At 40.6% G+C, this 23,039-nt stretch overlaps 1 protein-coding gene across 1 annotated transcript in view; it reads right to left on the minus strand.

Moving 5' to 3' along the window:
* Positions 1 to 22,730, minus strand: part of LOC120930418 (dynein heavy chain 3, axonemal-like) — a 530,045-nt gene extending 507,315 nt beyond the window's left edge. Inside the window, exons 1-3 of the mRNA XM_040341605.1 lie at positions 22,724 to 22,730; positions 21,764 to 21,954; positions 21,250 to 21,345 (exon numbers count right to left, since the gene is read on the minus strand). Of these exons, the coding sequence (XP_040197539.1) occupies positions 21,250 to 21,345; positions 21,764 to 21,954; positions 22,724 to 22,730 (294 nt within the window). The remainder of the gene's footprint in view (positions 1 to 21,249; positions 21,346 to 21,763; positions 21,955 to 22,723) is intronic.
* Between the last annotated feature and the right edge of the window lie 309 nt (positions 22,731 to 23,039).

The following is a 23,039-nucleotide window of genomic DNA, read 5'->3' on the forward strand; positions in this document are numbered from 1 at the left end:
GCGAGTCGCGCTGCGCCCGCCGATTGGCTCCCGCTGTGTGCTGGGAGCCGAGTGTTCCCAGCATACAACGGGGGACGGACGGGAAGCAAGGAAAAAACCCGTCTTTTGCCCGTATCGTAGGGCCGGAAGTGGGTGCAGATACCTGTCTGTAGACAGGTATCTGCACCCCCCTCCCCCCTGAAAGGTGTCAAATGTGACACCGGAGGGGGGAGGGTGCCGATCAGCACGACTTCACTTTAGAGTGGAGATCCGCTTTAATAAATCCAGATAGCAGGGACATTTTTGTGCCAGAAAAAAAAAATATTTTACTCCCACCTGTCCCCTGAAACTTTGATGTTTAATGTGTACATATTGAAACATGTGTACCCTGAAGTGTATATTTAGTAAAGCAGTCTCCACATCATTCCACAAGTCCATGTAGATTCCAAATATGCTTTCTTTCTTGAGTTCCCCTTTACTATAAGTAATTAGGATTCTGCACATGGCAAAAGGCAACTAGATTTCTAATGGCTGAACAATAGCTTTCCCTTTATGTTCTCCCCAGCTCCCTTTTGACAAGGGGTACCACAGGCTGTTTCACATGCTAGTAGAGAGTCAAGGAAAGTTAAAAGGGACATGCAGCAGTGCAAACCTGAAATATCTAAATGTTGTCTCCTGCATACCCACTGGTTTGTTACAACTTTGAGCATGCAAAGATTTTGATATACACTAAAAGAAACCCTGGAACTAAAACCTGTAAATTAGTTAATAATAAAAAAAACTGTAACAATTTTAGCTGATTTTGTCAAATAAATGATCAGTTAATTATTGGGCTTTGATGAGCTCATTATTTGTTTTTGTTTTTTTCTTCAGTAAGGCCAATAATGCAAGGAAAATAATTTGCATTGTCTATGGCCTGCCTATAAGAACACCGGAGTAATGGGTATTATGTTAGTTGACAAGGGGTTTGCGGAGGAATGAAAAAGAAAGAACATTTTTTCAACAAGTAACCAAAAGTATTGTATCCAGCTGCATTTAAGAATGGAATTATCATTGTATAGCTCCTTATTTGACACAATTTAGTGTAAAGTACAACTAAAGGCAAAACTTTTTTTTGTTTTGTTTAAGCTATGAACAGAGTGATGAGAAGTTACAACCAAATGTCCGGTTATTATTGTTGTCTCTGTCCCCATTAGGGAGATTCACTCTCTGTAATTGTCCTCATCACCAGTGTTACCAGAAATAAAAGTGGGGGCAAATCAACAAAACAGGAATGGGCCCACTTGTTCTAGTGACAACTAAGGGGGAATTTTCCTTACATGGTAAAGATAATCTCTCGCTTCCTGTTGAGCATACAGGACATAAATAAAGGAAGATCGCCCTAATAAGACAAAGATGGCAAAAAGAAAAAAATCAGATTCATAGGGCAAGTCCAAGCATTATCCCCATTACCATCACCTTAACCTCCCTGGCGGTATGATTCTTTCAGAAAAAAGGTGCTGAAAGCGGTACCATTGTTTGCAAGGAAATTTGGTGATTTGTACTGTAGGCCTGTAATTCTTAGGAATAACTCACTTAAATCTGACCAAACAAGAGTCTAGTAGGCATCCCGGGTATGAAATTTTTTTTAAAAACAAAATTATAAATTATAATATAATAAATAATTATAATTATAACAAATAATAAAATAATTATAATAAAAATTATTCAATAATGTAATCAACTCAAAATCACAGAAATTTGCTCAGTTGCAGAATTGTTGCTGTCATTACTTTTATTTTTTTATGACGAATTTCCCCACAAATTGCTATCGCACAATTCTGCAAGTGATTATAATTTATTATCGCTGTTTTCTAGCTGCTCTAAAACCATTTTTGACATAAAGGGACACTTTTGGTTGCTATGGACAATCTACAGTTTGCAGTCAGAAAGAACAGTTTGTATTATATAAAAGTACATTTTGGACAATTTCATGCTCCCAACTTTGTGGGAACAGTTTGGGGATGGCCCCTTCCTGTTCCAACATGACTGCGCACCAGTGTACAAATCAAGGTCCACAAAGACATGGATGAGCGAGTTTGCGGTGGAGGAACTTGACTGCCCTGCACAGAGTCCTGACCTCAACCCAATTGAACACCTTTGGGATGAATTAGAGTGGAGATTATGGGCCAGGCCTTCGCGTCCAACATCAGTGCCTGACCTCACAAATGCTCTTCTGGAATAATGGTCAAACATTCTCATGGACACACTCCTAAACCTTGCGGACAGCCTTCCCAGAAGAGTTGAAGCTGTAACAGCTGCAAAGGGTGGGCCAACTCAATATTGAACCCTACAGACCAAGGCTGGGATGCTATTAAAGTTCATGTGCATGGCAGGTGTCCCAATACTTTTGACAATTTAGTTTAACTACATGTTTGTAAAAATGTGAAATGGCATATGTTTCAATCTGCATTGTATTTATTAATAGTAATCTAAGTAATCTAAGTTCTTGACCTCATAAGTCATCATCTGCAAATGAAAGTCATGATCCTCCGATGAAAAGAGGTGGTCGCATAAGACATTGCTGCAGTATGCTCCACTTCAAGTAACACAAACATACATTTTCAAATATAATTAGCTAAACTGAGCATTGCATTTAGTGCAATGTTTTTTCCAAGGAGGTAAATGCTGTACCTCCTGTACTTGCTGAAGCAAGCACACAAGAGCTGAATCATGTACTGAACATTATTCTGTGCTTCTAGTTTAAAGAATTGAAAAATATATAAAATAGCAGGCCTGTATCAGCAATCTGGGTAATATGGCACTTGCTAGAAGGACTGCTGTATCTGGGACTATAATATTTACTAGCTGGAATGATTTGCTATTAACTGCTAAGGTTCAATACACCTGTTCTAAAAATTCAAATTTCTTTCTCCTTTTGCTGTGTGGACACTCATATTATATATTATACCTGAGCTAGCTAAGGTGATATTATTTTCCTAAAGCATATTTTATTTTTGGTCCAAGTCCAAGATAGGAAGGTAGGCCATGAAACTCACTGCCCCTTTTTTGGGTTATGAAAGTTTATTCCAGTACATTTTGCAACATCAATATTAGTTTGAATGTTTTTATACATGTTCAACACAAATAATTAACATCACTTTACAGCGCATATTAGGCAACAAATGTCAAAAGCAAACTTCTCATAGTTTTGTAATAAAAGTGCTTATAGAGTCAATTTTTTTTTGATAGGTTCGGTTTGCAACCATGCTATGCTATTTTTAAAACTAATTTAAACAGTATTACAGATAAAGGCTAATGTGGTAAAAAAATGAAATACTCAACGTTTCAGTTAAAATAATCTTTGTCAGTAATATACAGGTTAAAAGTTCATATTCTAGCTATAAACAGTTAGCCAGTTACTATAAAAGGCAACAGCCAAAAGCTGTTTCACACTTCTATGATTCTTTCTCAAGACAACCACAAGTCTCTATTTTGAAGTGTGTAACAACTGTTGGCAGGATTTCTTTTAAACTGCTTACAAGCCATGAACTTGAAAACTCAGTAAAACTAAATCTGGCCTTTAAGTATCTAATATATTTTTTTATTGAAGCATATATAACACTGTATATTACAGAAAACTGAAAACGTATCACTATCTTTGGATCTCTGCTCTCTGTAATTCTTTAATATTTTTTGTACTAATTTGCTAAAAAAAATACATTCATATTTTAAGTTTGGAGTTGAAACCCATTATCTAACTATTCCAATTCTGTTTGGCTATGAAATGAACTTTAACAAGTTTTAGTAATCTATTTGTACAAAAATAAAATAAAAAAATTGGATAACTTGACCCATCCTTGATAAATTCTAGTTTGCTTAATACAGTGATTACCTATGATTATCAACTCCAATCAGTGGCCATAATGCAATATTTTTTCTGATCAAGGTATATTTGGAGAAAATACCACATTATGGACAGTAGATAGAGCTGAAAATCCTAGGAAATAAAACATATATAGGTAGATTCATATAGATGGCCGCAACTTTAAGGCGGCGTAGCTTAAGGCATTTAATCACTTCCCGACCGCCGCATGTATATGTACGTCCACAGAATGGCACGTACAGGCAAATGGGCGTACAGGTACGTCCTTGCCTTTGCACGGGTCGGGGGTCCGATCGGGACCCCCCCGCTACATGCGGCGGTCGGATTCCCGCGGGGAGCGATCCGGGATGACGGCGCGGCTATTCGTTTATAGCATTTAGCAGCATATTGGTTCGGGGCTTAAGTGGTTAAGCTATGCCGCCGTAAGTTAGCGAGGCAAGTACATGATTCACAATGTACTTGCCTGCTAAGTTACAGCAGCGTAGCCTAAAGCGGGCGGGCGTAAGGGCGCCTAATTCAAATTTGTCTAAGGGGGCGTGTTTTATGTTAATGGCGCTTGACCTGACGTTTTTGATGTTTTTTTTAAACTGTGCATGCGCCGGGCGCCTACATTTCCCAGCGTGCATTGCGGCTAAGTACGCCGCATGGGCCTATTTATTTCGACGTGGACGTAAACAACGTGAATCCCTATTCACGGACGACTTACACAAACGACGTAACATTTTCGAATTTCGACGCGGGAACGGCGGCCATACTTAACATTACTATTCCATCTATTTGATGGAATAACTTTAGGCAGCCTATCTCTTACGTAAACGGCGTAAATGTACTGCGGCGGCCTACGTTTGTGAATAGGCGTATCTACTAATTTACATATTCTACTCCGACCGCAATGGAAGTGCCACCTAGCGGCCAGCAGAAATATTGCAACCTAAGATAGGATGGCGCAAGCCGTCGTATCTTAGATATGTTTAAGCGTATCTCTGTTTGAGAATACACTTAAACATAGGTCGGCGCAGATTCTGAGTTAGGTCGGCGTATCTACTAATACGCCGACTTAACTCTTACTGAATCTAGCTAATATTTTATATATATATATATATATATATACAGTATATCTACTGTGTATATATATATATATATATATATATATATATATATATATATATATATATATATCTACTGTATATATATATATATATATATATATAGATATAGATATATATAAATATGGCACAAACGAGAAACACAATCAGCCATAAAAAACAAACACATTGTACTAACATAATGGCAAATAAATAAGAATGAATAAAGATTCTAAACAAAAAATAACAATAAGACATTATAGGCGATAAGCAAGCATAAAAGTTCATATTAAATGCCCATATTTAAAGTCTATGTAAAAAGAATGCACTATAGGAAGGCTGCTCCAATGAGAGACAGGAGGAATCCCTAAAATACAAAACAAAACCAAAAAAAAACACCAGGGAGTGCCAACTAAATGTAGCAATAATAATAACCAATAATTTAATACATTACATTGCCTTGGTAGAGGTCCCTTCTCAGAGTGACGTCACATCCGCATCCATGTTCCGCATTGGTTCCATCAGACTTCCTGGTTTTGCTGCTGAGTGGCTCTGCTTTTCAACTGCAGGACAAAAGCTGGAGCCTCACCATATGCCTCCTAGGCATTAAGGCCCTCTTATGCCCCATACACATGATTAGTTTTCCAGTTGGAAAAAATCAGATGAGAGCTTTTGGTCGGGAATCATGGCCGTGTGTATGCTCCATCAGACTTTTTCTAATGGAAAAACTGCTGGAAAAACATAGAGAGCAGGTTCACTTTTTTCTCTCTCTTCCGATCTCTCTCTTTTCCCATCAGGAAAAAATCAGATCGGAATTTCCTATTGTGTGTACATATTCTGACGCGCGCTTGGAAACAAATCGACGCATGCTCAGAAGCATAGAACTTAATTTTCTCTGCTCGTCATAGTCTTTTATGTCACCACGTTCTTGGCAGTCAAAAGTTCACTGAACTTTTGTGCGACCATCTGTATGCAAGGCAGGCTTGAGTGGAATTCCGTTGGAAAAAAACATCCAACTTTTTTTGGACGGTAATTTCGCTCGTGTGTACAGGGCATTATTGTGTTCTCTTCAACAGATAAGCATTGCACACACTCTTATGCCCTGTACACACGATCGGTTCATCCAATGAAAACGGTCTGATGGATTTTTTCATCAGATATCCGATGAAGCTGACTTTCAACAGTCTTGCCTAAACACCATCAGTTAAAAAACGATCGTATCAGAACGCGGTGACGTAAAACACAACGACGTGCTGAGAAAAATGAAGTTCAATGCTTCCGAGCATGCGTCGACTTGATTCTGAGCATGCATTGATTTTTAACCGATGGATTTCCCTCGGAAATTAACCATCAGATAATTTTAAAACAGGTTCTACGTTTTTTTACCGATGGGAAAAAAAACGATGGGGCCCACACACGATCAGTTCGTCTGATGAAAACGGTCCATCAGACCGTTTTCATCAGATGAACCGATCATGTGTACGCGGCATTAGATGTGAATTGCCAATTGTCTTTTTATTTTGATTTGTTTTTACTAATGCTGCACTTAGTTGGCACTCCCCGGTGTTTTTTTTGTTCCCAACCACTTATTGCATTCTCTTCAACAGATAAGCATTACGCATACTCTTAAATGTGAATTGCCAATTATATTTTTATTATTAAATATTTTTACTAATGCTGCACTTAGTTGGTACTCCCTGATGTTTTTTTTTTGTTCGCAATCATAGGAAATCACTGTATTAAAAAAATGATGGTCAGAATTAGTGAAGAAAGGGTAAATGCCTATCAAATTCGTCCAACACAGTTTTTATAGAAAAGACCCATTAGTGTCATCTTCACTAGTGAGCTCTTAAAAATCTAACAAAAGTATAAGAAGATAATTAAACAACATGAGATACTTCTATGTTTTTTTCCAACTCAAACTAAAGTGCCTGAACTGACTACTGAAATGGAAGAGGAGCAATACAAAAAAAGGATCAATATTCATCTATATGTAGGCTCATCTGTCTTCAACACTAGCCTGGTCAATTTTCATGTAACGGAAGTAGAAAAGGTATTTTTGCAACATATGGAGAGTGGATCTTGCAGGGGTTAAAAATAAGGTACTACTCCTAGGGCATAACTGTAGATTGTGCAACTGCTATGGGGCTCAAAAGAGCAGGGGGCCCAGAGCTGTTGGCAACTTGGAAGGGATGAGCCCAAGGTTTAATTTGAACACAGGTTCAGATCAAACTTTGTTGTTTGGGAGTTGGGACTTTTACTCTTTCAGCAGGAGCCAAATATCATATATAGTAGTGTTATTTTATTTTTATTAACTGCTCCATGTCCTTAGGACATCCCTGTATGTCTTTGGAAATAAGTGTGATATTAAAATGTCACCTATGGATAATTTAATGTACAATAGTTTGAAAATTTGTGTTTGATAAACCGCTGTGCAAGCATTGTGTGACATAAATAATTGCAACAGCAATCATTTTATTGTCCAGGACCTTTGCCTAAAAATATATATGTTTGGGGGTTCTAAGTAATTTTCTATCAAAAGAATGTAGTTTTTTACATGAGAGAAATGGCAGATTTGACCTGGACTAAGAAGTAGGTAAGAAAGCAGAAACATTCTTTCATGATAAGTGGCATCATCTGGCCCCATTTATTTTAAAGTAAAGTAAACAGAGGGTCAGGGTCAGGGATAGTGCTGCCATCACTAACCAAACATGGCCACACATCATTCATGATTGACATACTGTAAATCCATATGAGACATTTTGGATGGGACATTTTTCTGTGTTTTTTTAAAAACATTTTTAATAAAGGACTTCTCAGAACGTGTGTGTCTTTATTTACCTCTTTCACTTTTTTGTGCCTCATGGGGGGGTGGTATCTGGGGCTACATTGTTAAGAGCATGAGGGAGGGCATAAGCTTCTCATCCTCTTTCTTGGCCTGCCAGGTTGCATGTTCAACTAATGCCATGTACACACGGTTGGAATTTCCGATAAAAAAAGTCAGATGGAATTTTTTCATCGGATATTCCGACCCTTTGTATGACTTTTTCCGCCGGAAATTCCGACGGACTTAGAAAGAGAACATGTTCTCCCTTTTTCAGGCAAAAAAAATCTGAAATTCCGTTCGTCTGTATAGAATTCCAACAGAGAAAAAAACATGCATGCTCATAAAAAATTTGACGCATGCTCGCAAGCATTGAAATACATTTTTCTAGGCTTGTCGTAGTGTTGTACGCCACCGTATTTTTGACGGTCGGAATTTGGTGTGTTCTTGTGTATGCAAGACAGCTTAACCACTTAAGCCCCGGACCATTTTGCAGCTAAATGCCCAGGCCAGGTTTTGCGATTCGGCACTGCGTCGTTTTAACAGACAATTGCGTGCTCGTGCGACGTGGCTCCCAAACAAAATCGGCGTCCTTTTTTCCCCACAACTAGAGCTTTCTTTTGGTGGTATTTGATCACCTCTGTGGTTTTTATTTTTTGCGCTATAAACAAAAATAGAGTGACAATTTTGAAAAAAATGCAATATTTTTTAGTTTTTGCTATAATAAATATCCCCCAAAAACATATATAACATTTTTTTTCCCCCTCAGTTTAGGCCGATACGTATTCTTCTACTTATTTTTGGTAAAAAAAATCGCAATAAGCGTTTATCGGTTGGTTTGCGCAAAATTTATAGCGTTTACAAAATAGGGGATAGTTTTATTGCATTTTTATTATTTTTTTTTTACTATTAATGGCGGCGATCAGCGATTTTTTTCATGACTGCGACATTATGGCGGACACTTCGGACAATTTTGACACATTTTTGGGACCATTGTCATTTTCACAGCAAAAAATGCATTTAAATTGCATTGTTTATTGTGAAAATGACAGTTGCAGTTTGGGAGTTAACCACAGGGGGCGCTGTAGGAGTTAGGGTTCACCTAGTGTGTGTTTACAACTGTAGGGGGGTGTGGCTGTAGGTCTGACGTCATCGATCGAGTCTCCCTATAAAAAGGATCACTCGATCGATGCAGCTGCCACAGTGAAGCACGGGGAAGCCGTGTTTACATACGGCTCTCCCCGTTCTTCAGCTCCGGGGAGCGATATTCTGTGGACGTATATTTACATGCGGCGGGGATTCCGTCGGAAAAGCCTGTCTGAGTTTATTCCAAAGGAAAAACTGGTCGTGTGTACGCGGCATTAGAGTCTGATATGGATATTTTGTGATTGGGGGCTCCCCATTGAAATTCACTCCAAACCAAAAAAAATAAAGAAAAAGTGGGACCACCCAAATTCCATACCAGACAGGGTATTTTTTTGAGTCCTCCGTTACAAACGACACTATATTGTCAAAAGTATTGTAACACCTGCCTTTACACGCACATGAACTTTAATGGCATCCCAGTCTTAGTCTGTAGAGTTCAATATTGAGTTGGTCCACACTTTGCAGCTATAACAGCTGCAACTCTTCTGGGAAGGCTGTCCGCAAGGTTTACAAGTGTGTCTTGGGGAATGTTTGATGATTCTTCCAGAAGCGCATTTGGAGGCTAGGCACTCATGTTGCACGCAAAGGCCTGGCTCGCAGTCCCTGCTCTAATTCATCCCAAAGGTGTTCTATCCAATTGAGGTCAGGACTATGTGCAGGCCAAGTCAGGTTCCTTCACCCCAAACTCGCTCATCCATGTCTTTATGGACCTTGCTTTGTGCACTGGTCCAAATCATTTGGTGTAGTGCGGATTATGGTGTGGGGTTGCTTGCAGGGGTTGGGCTTGGCCCCTTAGCTCCAGTGAAGGAACTCTTATAGAGGAAGTAAACCGCACACACTTTTTTTTTAATATCATGATCCAACAATGTATTTGTAAGCCTTAAGCGGCGTACACACGATCGGTCCATCCGATGAGAACGGACCGATGGACCGTTTTCATCGGTTAACCGATGAAGCTGACTGATGGTCCGTCGCACCTACACACCATCGGTTAAAAAAACGATCGTGTCAGAATGCAGTGACGTAAAACACAACGACGTGCTGAAAAAAACGAAGTTCAATGTTTCCAAGCATGCGTCAACTTGATTCTGAGCATACGTGGATTTTTAACCGATGGTTGTGAATCCATCGGTTAAATTTAAAACAAGTTGGCTTTTTTTTAACTGATGGTTAAATAACCGATGGCGCCCACACACCACCATCAGTTTTGACCGATGAAAATGGTCCATCAGATCGTTGTCCTCTGTTTAACCTATCGTGTGTACGAGGCCTTACACAATGAAAGGTGACTAAAAAAAGGTTTTAAAATACCTTTTTTAGCTTTTGTAAAAATGTATTTTGTCCAGGTATTGGCCACGCCATCTTTACTAGTGATTGCTGACTCCTTTGTGGACTTAATTTCCACCCTTATTTTGTTTCCCTGTCTAAATCTCGCGCAACCGAGCTAAGCCATTCATAACGGTAAATCACTTCCCCTGTGTGACGTGGAGAGCAAAGTATCTCAAGGCTTCCTCTGTGCCATTCTGAATGCCAGAGGTTAGTGAAACAGCACACATAGCGTGCCGTTAAAGAAGCTATGGACTGCACAAGCGCCGCTGACATCACATCAGATTGCAGGATGGATTATGAGAAAGAGTAAGTGAAATTTCACAGGCAGCAATGAGCTGCCTGTTCTATATAGATTACAATAAGCTAAAGTGAAAGTGGAGGGTGGACAACCACTTTAAGGCATCAGTATACCAAGAAATTTTGGACAATTTAACCTCCCTGGCGGTATGATTATTTCAGAAAAAAGGTGCTGAAAGCGGTACCATTATTTGCAAGGAAATTTGGTGTTTTATACTTTAGGTCTGTAATTCTTAGGCCGGGTACTCACGACCAAACATGTTCGCTGGAAATGTCCGACGGGCTGTTTCCGGCGTACAAGGCTGTTTTTTCATTTGGCCCGCTGGCTTGTACACACCAGCGGACCATATTTCCCGGCGGACCTGAACGCGTGCACGTAATCCACGTTTGACGTCACTATAAAGGGAAAGGCCAAAGTCAATGGCGACGCCCTCTGTTCCGCTTTTGCTAGTTACGGCTTTGCTCGTGTTAGTGAAGGTTTGGTTAGAGCTGATTCGCGCTTCTCGGTCTCCAGGCTTTAGCAGGTAGTATTTTCTCGTTCAGTGCGTGTGCTTGTGGGTACGTAGTTGGCATTCGGGTACAGGCGTGCAGTTCGTTCTGCTTTGCAGATTCGTACTGTGCGTTCGTATCTGTGTGTCGTGCGTTCTTTGCAGGTACCGCTGGATTTGATTGTGCTTTCTGTTTGAGTGTGTTCTTGACTGACCAGCCGGCCGGTTTGAAGCCATGATGGAGCAGCAGCGTCAATTTTCGCGAGTTGGTGCTGTTTATGGGATGGCTGCTGGATATGTTCATTATTCCAGTACTTTGGCCAGAAACAGGGGGCGGAGGCGTTTCTGGACCAAGAATTGGTTGCGCCAGCGTGACCAGTTCTCACATATGCCTCTGCTTAGGGAAATCCAGGAGAATAATCCTAATGACTATAGGAATTTTCTCCGCATGACGGACCCCGTATTCAACAGTCTGCTGGATCTTCTGTCCCCCTATATCACGAGGCAGGACACTGTGATGCGCCAAGCCATCACGGCCGAGCAGAGGCTTATTGCCACGTTGCGGTACCTGGCGACTGGGAGGAGCCTGCAGGACCTCAAGTTCTCGACAGGCATCTCTCCGCAGGCGCTTGGGGTCATCATACCGGACACGTGTGCTGCCATCATCAAAGTTCTGCACGAGGAGTATATTAAGGTAAGTTCCCTCATTTGAACCTCACAATGTGTCTTTAATAATCTTGGCAACTAACATTTTTTTTAAGTTCCCAGATATGCTGTGTGTTTAACTTTTACGTTCCCTTTTCTCACTATGCATGTTGATATCAGCTTTTACATGTTCTTGTTATTTTGGCCTACCTGCATATTTGGATCTTACCCAATATTAACCTGTCCAGCACGCTATCTTCGTGCCAACCCCCACCTTGCCTCTTTTATTTTTTTTTGTTTTGTTTTCTTAAAACAGTTTAAACACCCCCCACCCCCCCTTCAAAGTGTTTTTGTCCCCATCAGAGGGCTGTGGAGTCTCTTATTAATTAAGTGGGCCTATATATTTGTGCCCCGAAATTCTCCCTTCATAATTTGAAAATGCTATTTAAAAAATGTAAAGTTGCACAAGGATGCTTGTAGGATTATGTTTGCAATGTTTATGTGCCAAAGTACTAAATCTCTTTTTTTGTTTGTCCCCACAGCTACCCTCCACACCACAGGAATGGCAGTCTGTGGCTTCCCAATTTGCCAAGCGGTGGGATTTTCCTAACTGCGGTGGAGCAATAGATGGGAAACACGTCCGCATTGTGCCCCCACCCCACTCGGGGTCCTACTATTATAATTACAAGGGTTATCATAGTATTGTGTTGATGGCGGTGGTGTCGGCACAGTATGAGTTTCTATATGTGGACGTGGGGAAGAACGGCCGGATGTCAGATGGGGGAGTGTTCTCACGGACTGATTTCTATGATCGTCTCCAAACTGGTGGTCTGGCATTGCCACCAGATGAAGATAATGTGGAAGGACTTCCGTTTGTGTTCCTAGCGGACGAGGCTTTCGGGCTTGGACCTCACCTAATGCGGCCTTTTCCCCAGAGGACCCTCACCTTAGAGAGGAAGGTGTTCAATTTTCGGTTGTCCAGGGCTCGGAGGGTAGTCGAGAATGCCTTTGGGATCCTCTCCAACCGGTTCCGCCTGTTCCTGACATCGATACATTTGGCGGAATATAAATTGAACACCATTATATTTGCCTGCTGCATTTTGCACAATTTTCTACGCAGGCACTCCCAGACGTACCTAGCCCCCATGGGCTCTGAGGCAGGACTACCCTCAGAGAACATTCCTGGCCTGGACACTGGTCGCGCTGGCTTGGCCCCCCAATCTGCTCGTGAGGTACGCGACAAATATGTTGAGTACTTCATGGGTCGGGGGGCCATTGCTATGCCAGATCATATTTCTTTCTAATTCGGCCCCCAAAAGAAAGGAATATTCTCAGAACTAATAAATAATTAGACCATTGGACTTTATACAGTTGTTTGTCATTACTGCTTTTTCTCTATTTTTCTGTCTTCCAGGTTCTCTCCAAAAATAGTGCACTTCTAGTGCCAAATTTACTTACTCAGATGTATTAACTAACCACATTTGCACATTATTCACTCATCTACAAACTGGGTATTCAGTCTAGAAATAAGAAGCCACTCATTTTTCAGCTTTTGATGTCACAACTATATTTTTTTATTTTAGTCATTTTTCCACAAAAAATGTTTTTTTTTGGATGAATACATTTTTTAGGAATTTTCTGTTGTAAATATTTTCTTTTAATTGTTTACTTTTTTGTCTTTATTGACAGTGATTATCAAGAATCCTTATCAAAACACAATGTAATAATAATTTCACTGAAAATATACGCCAGAATTTTTTGGCTTGTCTCCTATATATCTATCTATATATATATATATATATATATATATATATATATATATATATATATATATATATATATATATATATATATATATATACATATATATATATATATATATATATATATATATACACTTCAAAAAATATATTTTTACTACTTTTGATCAAACTTAAAGGTATTATTTAGTTTGGTTTTCAGTAACCCAGAATAATTTATATTTTTTATTTTTTTGGGGTGTTTTATAAAATATTTTTTCCCTTTTTTTAAAAAATTTTAAGTTTTTTTAGAAGACATTTATTTACATAAAAAAAGGTTTGGGTATTGTTTTTCTACAAAACAGTTTTGTGCTTTGTATTTTTTTGGGTATATTTTTTTGGGTAAATTTTAACACAACCAAAAAGTTTTGTATTTTTTTAAGATAATTAGTGAACTTATTTCTTTCGGTGATATTTCTTGTTCGTTTTGTGATCTGAAACTGTAAACATTTACAACCAAAAAAAGATCAACACCAAACCAAAATCTAAAAAAAGAACAGCAGTCAGTCATGGATGGTGTGCTTTCACACTGGAACACGCCAAAATTTCTAAATGCACACATTCAGTGAAAAATCGCCAAATGTCATTGGTTAAACAGACAAATGGCCACATGTGCTATCTGACATCATGGGTGATCAATGTCTGTGTTTTGTGGGAGCAAACCCTTCTTCCTCTCAACTACTTGAGGATCGAGGAGGGGTTTGTACCCACAAAGCACAGACAATAGATAGTCTGTGATGGCAGATAGCACATATTGGCACACTGTGTGTGCATTTAGAAATTTTGGCGTATTATAAAGTACAAAAATTAAAAATGGTTTTGTGGGCGGGGGATGGGCGGGGGATGGGCTTTTGTGTTTCAGTCTTTGACACGGCCCATCATGTCAATGATATTTTTGAAATTCTGTTCGATGACTAGCATCCTTTGGCGCATGTTGTCCATTTCCGTGCTGCACTCTGAAATGACATTTCGAACATTCTGCTCCATGACGACCATCCTTTCCCGCATATTGTCCATTTCCGTGCTGCACTCCATTACTTGCTGTACAATTATAGAAGCACTTGCACGTGAAAAATGTGCTACACCATCTTCATCCCCTAAAAACAAACAAATTGGCATTCAAAATATGTAAAGAGTTTCCGGCCTATCTGCATATGTTTGGCCCTATTAATGTTGGGGTGACACTGACCTGATGGCCTGATAATTTCCACATCAACAATTTCACAATCTTCTATGACTCCTCCTTCTTCCACCACCTCAGCCTCATCCTCCACGACTCCTCCTTCTTCCACCACCTCCCCCTCATCATCCACGACTCCTCCATCTTCTTCCAGAACTCCTTCTTTATCCATCACTACCCCTTCAAAATCACGCAATTCTGCTTCGTCCAGTTCCGCCTCATCTTCACCGAATTCTAAATCCAGAGTTAAGTCTTCCTCCTCTCTTCCTTCCACATCTTCCTCTCTTCCTTCCACAGCCTCCTCTCTTCCTTCCACAGCCTCCTCTCTTCCTTCCACATCCTCCTCTCTTCCTTCCACAGCCTCCTCCTCCTCCACATGTGGAGGTGTTAGATTTTGTGGGTGTCTGGCCCTCTCTGCCTCCTCCAATTGCTGGCGTCTTCTTTCCCCTATAAGAAATATGAAAAAACAAAAGGTATACTCATCAGCACACAGATATTGTATATCATAAATCGCACACATTGCATAGACGATACATTTATGATGATTTTTGTTTGTTTATTCTTTCAGCAATCCTCCATTTTTGGCGTAGTTCTAGGCCAAGCTCTGATCCTGCCCCTTTTTTGCAAAGAAGTGACACACATGGATGTCCCCCCAAAACATTAATTCTCGTCGACCCTCCAAATAAATATCCTTTGATTGTTGAGACACAGGTGCTTTGCATTTCCAGATGTTAAAACATCATCTTTATTTGCATTTTGGAGAATGAATCTTGTTTGCCTGTCACATGCACTCAAGTAAATTTCTGTGATTTTGCTATTCAAAAATGTTTGCAAACAAAGTTTGTGGCCCGTCAGCCATGTCCAGGTGTGTTGTTCCTGGACTAACCTCGCATTTTTGCGAAACAATGTCATATTACGCGTGTTTACTATTTCACGAAATTTGGTAAAGGTTGTTATTTTACATAAACACAATACAGTATCTACACGGGTTCAAAAGTACAAGCAGGCCAAGGAGGCAGATGTCAAAAACTACATGTCAACACATTATTGCAGACATTTCCCCCCCCCCTTAAATAATATGGACTTACTTTTACGCAGAATTTTGAGGATCTTCTTCATGTGATGTGGCTCCCTCAATTTTAAATCGGACCAACGCTTCCGGAGTTGCTCCTTGGACCTGGTGACACCAAACATTCTCCTCATTCTCCTTGCCACCTTGTCCATTATGTGTGACTTTCTACGGTTCGGTGTTTTGTAGGGCCCACATTCACCATCATAATCCTTCCTCCTCATGATGTAAACCAACTCCACCATTTCTTCAAACGCCATATTAGTGGCTTTATATCTTTTAGGCCTGGATCGGGACGGTCCTGCCTCTGTCCCTTCACTTGCGCCATGAGAGCTCCGTGCCCGCTCGTGTGACATCGCCATCTTTCCTTCCCACAGAGATTAGGGGCGTGGAAACGAGGAAATGTCCCGTCAGGGGCGGAGATGGGGGCGGGGATTCTTGCATATGCGGAGTGTCGCGAATGCCAACAACGTATTGACGTAGGTTACGCGGAGAATATTCGCGCGATTCCAGAACCTACACAGTTAACGCCATATTTACATTTTCAATTGATTAGGGGCATGGCAAAGGTGACGAGGGCGGCGTTTCATACATACGCGGAGTGGATAAAAGGCGCATGACGTGATTACGTTGGTTACGTGTTAATTCATCGAGCGTAACAAACGAGGATTTTGAGAGAGGCAGGTAAGAAATTTAAACATGGGATCAGCAGCGGGCTATCAAATGTACAGCCATGGGATGGGGGTTTGGTCTGTTGGTTGCACAGTTTTCTTAAGCTATTATGTCTCTTGGATACCAGAATGTGATTTTCGTACCCAAATGCTTTTGTAGACATCACAAAATATAGATGTCAAAAATGCTGTACCTCATTACAATTTATGTAGGGTGTATTCAAATCAGGCCAAGTATTGTTCTGTGTTGGTTGGACAGAGGTCATTAGGAAGTGTCTTTCATGTAATCAATGCTGAGGGGCAGGATATCTACACATGCAATAGTGCCTTGATGAATGCTGTCATTTGTAATAATTGGGTATGGTTGTATCTTTCTATTATTTCCTGCAATGGAACCAAAGGGGCGGCATGTATTTAAAAAATGTTAGCTACAACCAACCAATGGGGCAGAGCTGGCCAGTATTTTGTAAACAAGAGACACTGTGTTTGTATTTCTATATAGGTCCTACTTTTTTAACAACACATTCTATCAATGTAAATGCTGAGCCTTTTTTAAATCTAGTTTTTGGTTTCTTTTTCTTTTTGTAATCTAGACTAAAATTACTACCAAATAATTGGGAAATGGATCTAATGCAGACCCAAGACATAATCCAGCACTTGCTGGATAAATTTAGGGAAATGCCCATCCTGTGGGATTCAAAGCAGTCCACCTACCACAACAAGGACGTACGAGCGGCAGCACTTGAACAGCTAGCAGCATACATGAGGACATGGGTGCCAGAATGCAGTGCCAACATGGTGAAGGATAAACTTGCCAACCTCAGGGGCACATATAGGAGAGCATACAAAGCTCACCAAAAGCAGCTAAGATCTGGAGCAGCAGCAAGACCACCAAAGGAACCCAAGCTGTGGTATTACAGCCAGATGTCATTTTTGCGGGATCAACTGGAAGGCAGGCCATCTATGTCAAGTCTGAATCCCAACCTTCCCTCCATGCTACCTTCCAGCGGGACTTCCCCAGATCACCACAGCCCTGCAGAGTCGGATGAAGAGGGCAGATCTGCGCCTCTACGATGATGAGGTATAGTAGTTTCATAACTATTTATGGAATAATATTAATTATTGTTTGATTCTTGACTTGATATTGGTTAATAAAATACAAGCTGGGAAGCAAAAATCAAAAGTCGTGGGCAAACAAATAGGTGTCAGGGATGACAACTGCAGGGGTCAGAGGGTGAGTCTGTTTTCAAGTTTAAATTAGCGGCAAAAAAGAAGATTCAAGCATGAAAATGTGAGTGATTATATTTATATATATATTACAACATGTCCTTTTTTTTTACACAGGAAGAAGAGACCAGCCAGGAGGTGGCAGATCCTCTCCTCACTGACAGCCAGGCCGAAGGGGTCAGTGGCAGCCAGGAGGAGGCCGGGCCCAGTGGCGTTCAGCAGCTCCCCAGGACAACCACCACCAGCCAGGCTCCTCCCCTCCATATTAGGCCACCAGGCCGAACGAAGAAATTGGGGGCAGTGGAGGAAGCCAGCCTCCAAATGATTAAGGAGGCGAGTGCCATCATGAGGGCCCCCCTCAACCCCACTGAGGCCTACAGTGCCTCCCTGGCACACGATCTAAATAAAGGCACGGAGGAGCAGAGGCTACTGGCAAAGGGTGTGATCAACGAGGCCCTTTGGTGGATGCAGAGGGAGCTGCTGACCCCAGACACTGGGCTATGTGACCCGGCCCGGCTTGCTCAACACCGTACTCCTGCTGCCACATCATCCCCACCTGCAAGGGCCCAGGGAAGACCCGCTGTAAGGCAGCCTGGAAGGAAGGTTGCAAGGAAGAGGAGACGTTGATGCCCTGCCTTCCATTTGATCCCCCACAAATGGCATCTTGTTTGGACTACCACAGCTTGGGTTCCTTTGGTGTTATGTGCTGCTGCTTCAGATTTTAGTTTGTGTGCCTCCTGAGGTTGGCTAGTTTAGCCTTCACCATGTTTGACAATGCAAGTTTGCATGTATTTTGCTAGCTGTTCAAGTGCTGCCATTCTGTTTTTGTTCCTTTTTATCATTTGCGAAAATAAAAGCCTTTTTGTTGAATTTAAAAACGTGCCTATTGTTTGTAATACTGTGGGGATTATTTTAGGCATCAAACATTACAAACAAATAAAATGTTTCATCTAAAATATTCACTAACTCATGTGGGGGGGGGCATTTGGTGTGCCAACATGGTAGACAATTTAAACAACCTTCAAAATAATCCAGTTAAATATACAAACAAAAGCAAAATCCTAACAATTTGCTATTCAAAAATTCTAAATGGTGACATACCTCTAAACACATAAATAAAGTGGGAAAGATAAACATTAAACATTAAAATAAAAAAATTATACATGTGGAGGACCACTAAAAATATGATACGTCGGGCCAATAAAAGATTGCTAAAATCTTACTACATCCCAGCTAACAAATGACACTTTTCAGTATGGAACAACTCAGTTGAAATAACATGAGCTAAATAACTGATTATTTCTAGCAAGAGAAGAATGAATAAAACGACAGCATCAAGTGTTGTTTATTGTGTGGTTTGCTTCAGTGTTCTATTGCTAGAATTAATCTTTCTATTGACGAATGTGCCATATCCCAAACAAACGTGAGTTTTACCTGAACGAGCGCTCCCGTGGCCTCATTTAGCCTGAGCATGCGCGGGGTTTTTGCATGTTGGTTTTGTGTACTCACCACCAAACATGTCCGTTCGGACAGGATTTGAGCGGACGGTTTTAAAACAAGTTTGGAAATAAATGTCTGCTGAAAAACGGCCCGGCGGGCAAATGTACGGTGAAATTCTGTACGCTCGTAACTACACACGACCAAACATGTCTGCTGAAACTGGTCCGCGGGCCAGTTTCAGCAGACATTTTTGGTCGTGTGTATGGGGCCTAAGGAATAACTCACTTAAATCTAACCAAACAAGAGACTAGTAGGCATCCCGGGTATGACATTTTTTTAAAAACAACATTATAAATTATAATATAATAAATAATTATAAATAATTATAACAAGTTATAATAAAAATTATTCAATAATGTAATCAACTCAAAATCACTGAAATTTGCTCAGTTGCAGAATTGTCGCTGTCATTACTTTTATTTTTTTATGACGAATTTCCCCACAAATCACTATCGCACAATTCTGCAAGTGATTATAATTTATTATCGCTGTTTTCTAGCTGCTCTAAAACCATTTTTGACATAAAGGGACACTTTTGGTTGCTATGGACAATCTACAGTTTGCAGGCAGAAAGAACCGTTTTTATTATATAAAAGTACATGTAGGGCACTGGGCAGACCACTAGGGACAAGGGGGGTGTGTATTTTTTACATACAGTACTGTAATCTATAAGATTACAGTATACTGTATGTAATATGTTTGTTTACGTTTTTGAATTTGGCGCCGTTCTCCGCTCCCGTGCGTCGTAACGTCGCAGGGAACGGAGATCGGCGGCACAGGAGGACACTGTGTGAATCGATCGAGGTCCCGCTCGCTCACACAGCGCAGTGGCATCGCTGGATCCAGGGACAAGGTAAGTAACTTTGTCTGCTGCTGCAGCGAGGCAAGCCCGAGTCTGACTCGGGGTTACCGCTTTTGGTATAAAATTTTCACCCCGAGCCAGAACCTGTGGGTACAGATTGCTAAAAAAAAATATGTTGTGTATCCTCTAATTTGAGATGGAAAAAATAGAGTGCCCCTTGTTTATTCTATGGGTTTTCCTCACAAATTGTTAAAGCCCTCTTTTCTCTTAAAAACAATGGGCCAGATCCACGTAGCCCGGGCGCAACGTAACTTAAACGATTTAAGTTACACCGCCGCAAATTTCCCAAGTTAGTGCCTGATCCACAAAGCACTTACCTGGAAATTTGCGGCGGTGTATCCTAAATCCGTCCGGCGCAAGGCGGGCCCAATCGAATGGGGCGAGTCCCATTTAAATTAGGCGCGCTCCCGCGCCGGACGTACTGCGCATGCTCCATCGGGTAAATTACCCGACGTGCATTGCGCTAAATGACGTCGCACCAACGTCATTTGCTTAGACGTTAACGTAAATGGCGTCCAGCGCCATTCATGGACGTCTTACGCAAACGACGTTGATGTTTAAATTTCGACGCGGGAACGACGGCCATACTTAACATGGCTTAAGACAACTAGGGCTCAGCCCTAGTTTTACGTGGTGTAACTCGACGGAAACGACGTAGAGTTAGATCGACGGGCCATTCGGACATTCGGGGATCGCCGTAAGTATTCATTTGCATATTCTACGCCGGCCGCAATGGCCTCGCCACCTAGCGGCCGGCCTAGAATTGCATCCTTAAGATCCGACAGTGTAATTCAATTACACCTGTCGGATCTTAGGGCTATCTATGCGTAACTGATTCTATGAATCAGCCGCATAGTTAGAAACAGAGATACGACGGCGTATCAGTAGATACGCCGTCGTATCTCGTTTGTGAATCTGGCCCTATAACTTTACTCTTCAGTGTAAATAAGCTACATTAAATTACATGGTGAACACTAACTAAACCAAGGAAAGTCTGCACAGAAACTTAAATGTATTAGCAGATGTGGTGGTTTCATTGTAACTGAAAAATAGATTTTCTTTTTTTATATATATTTTGTCTTCTCTTTAAATTAAAAACATTCTGTGTGCAATAACATAACTGAGAACATCATAATAAAAGTTAATGTCAGTTCGATAAACTTCGCTCTCAATCTATTATTTGCAGCATTCAATCTCTTGTATCATAAAATAATTCTGATGCCTCCTCCCTCCCTCTCAGTCTGCTAGCACCTCTGACAGTAGAACAATAAAAGAAAGATGACCTTTTCCATGACTTCCAGTTTTTCTTCATTATTAAACAGGGTAGGAACATCACCAGTGCTCAGGATCATGTTGATGTCTTCCAAAAATGACTCATCCTATTGCAAGTAAGAAAATTGCTCATTTACAATTCAAATAATAAAAGTATCTCTTAAAAATCCTTTCACTATTAATTTATATCTTAATTTTTTTTTGTACAGTCAAGATATTTGCCAAACAGATTTATAGTTTGAAGCCCCTTTTTTCTTCATCTGCTTTAACGAGCATTCATGAAACTACTATCATCCTCATAATGTGCATTTTGAAAACTAAAACAGGCAATTTACTGAACAGCTTTGCACAGCAATGATATTACAGTTCAATAGCAAAAGAATCCCTCTGTTTTTAAGTGTCTATTATTACTGCCTGCATAACAAAGGATTTATTATCTTTATCTCTCTCATGCTCCAACTAGGAGCTGCGTATAGTTCTTGAATAAAAAATTTCCTGATTTATACTAACATTGTTTTGCTTTACCTTTATTTGATGCTCAGCAAACAGAAACACAGTTGGAGACCCATTTTGTCCAGCAGCTCGCAGCACCTTTTTCAGATCGTCTCTCCATTCACTGACTGAATATGATTTCTGAATACTAACTTGATGGAGTTCAATATCTGCCATAAATGCAGCCAGCTTTGTGACTGACTGTCGTCCAGTCCCCCCAATTCCTGTTCATATGAAAGGAATAAGAATTAAAGGTTTGGCCAATTTCACTTTGCTGTCTAAAATGTTTTCAGGATTTACTGTCTTGTGATAGATAGATAGATAGATAGATAGATAGATAGATAGATAGATAGATAGATAGATAGATAGATAGATAGATAGATAGATAGATAGATAGATAGATAGATGCACACTTTCTTTATATACATATACATTGATACGTACATATGCCTACTATCTTTCAGAATGTAGTTTTAGTGAGTCAAAGTACACATGTACAAGTTAACCAATGTCATCGTAATCAAAAGATTGAACTAAGAAACATGTAACAGTGTTATAATTTAGTGAAGTATGCAGGTGTTTTGTTTTTTTAGCTTTTCTTTTCTTAGCAATAAAAAACATATACGAATCATGAAACTTAAACAGTAAACAACAGTTTAGAGCAGTCAAAGGGCTTCTACATATATTAATGGCTGATAATAAATACAATCCTTTGTTTTAAAGCAATACAAGTTGAGAGCAGTTTTCAGCATTGGGTTATAATATCATATGTGGAGTGCAGTTGTGGCTGGTGTTTTTTTTGGGGGGGAGGGAGGCAACAAAAAAAAAACCTGCAGCACTAACGAAGCCCCCCACCACCACCACTCACTGTCCTTACCCTGGATGCAGGCGTTGAGAGTGTGGCGGGCTCGGGCAAAGCTACTGCTGTGTCCTCTCCTGGAGCAGCTTCCGTGGTGCCTCCTCCCTCCGGCGCTAGGCGTCAAATAGTATCACCTGACATTTTGATCAATCGGAAAAAACAGGTTTCATACCTGCTTCCAGATTGGCTGGGAGGAGGATCAGTGTTTCAACAGCAAATTTTCTTTCACTGTTGCAACAAACCGGGTGGGCTCCAGGTGCAATGCTCTGAGTCCAAAGTCCACCCTATTTTGAAGCCTATTAGAGCCTATGGCTCTAATCAGGTTCTTAAAAAAAAACCTGGCTGCTCTAATTTATATGCCTGGTGACCTGAAAGGGGCCAGATACATAAATAGGGGGCAACCACGGCGGTCATGGATAGATTCATGCTGTGCAGATGGCAACAATAGGG

This window comes from Rana temporaria, chromosome 3, assembly GCF_905171775.1.
Source record: "Rana temporaria chromosome 3, aRanTem1.1, whole genome shotgun sequence".
Lineage (NCBI taxonomy): Eukaryota > Metazoa > Chordata > Amphibia > Anura > Ranidae > Rana > Rana temporaria.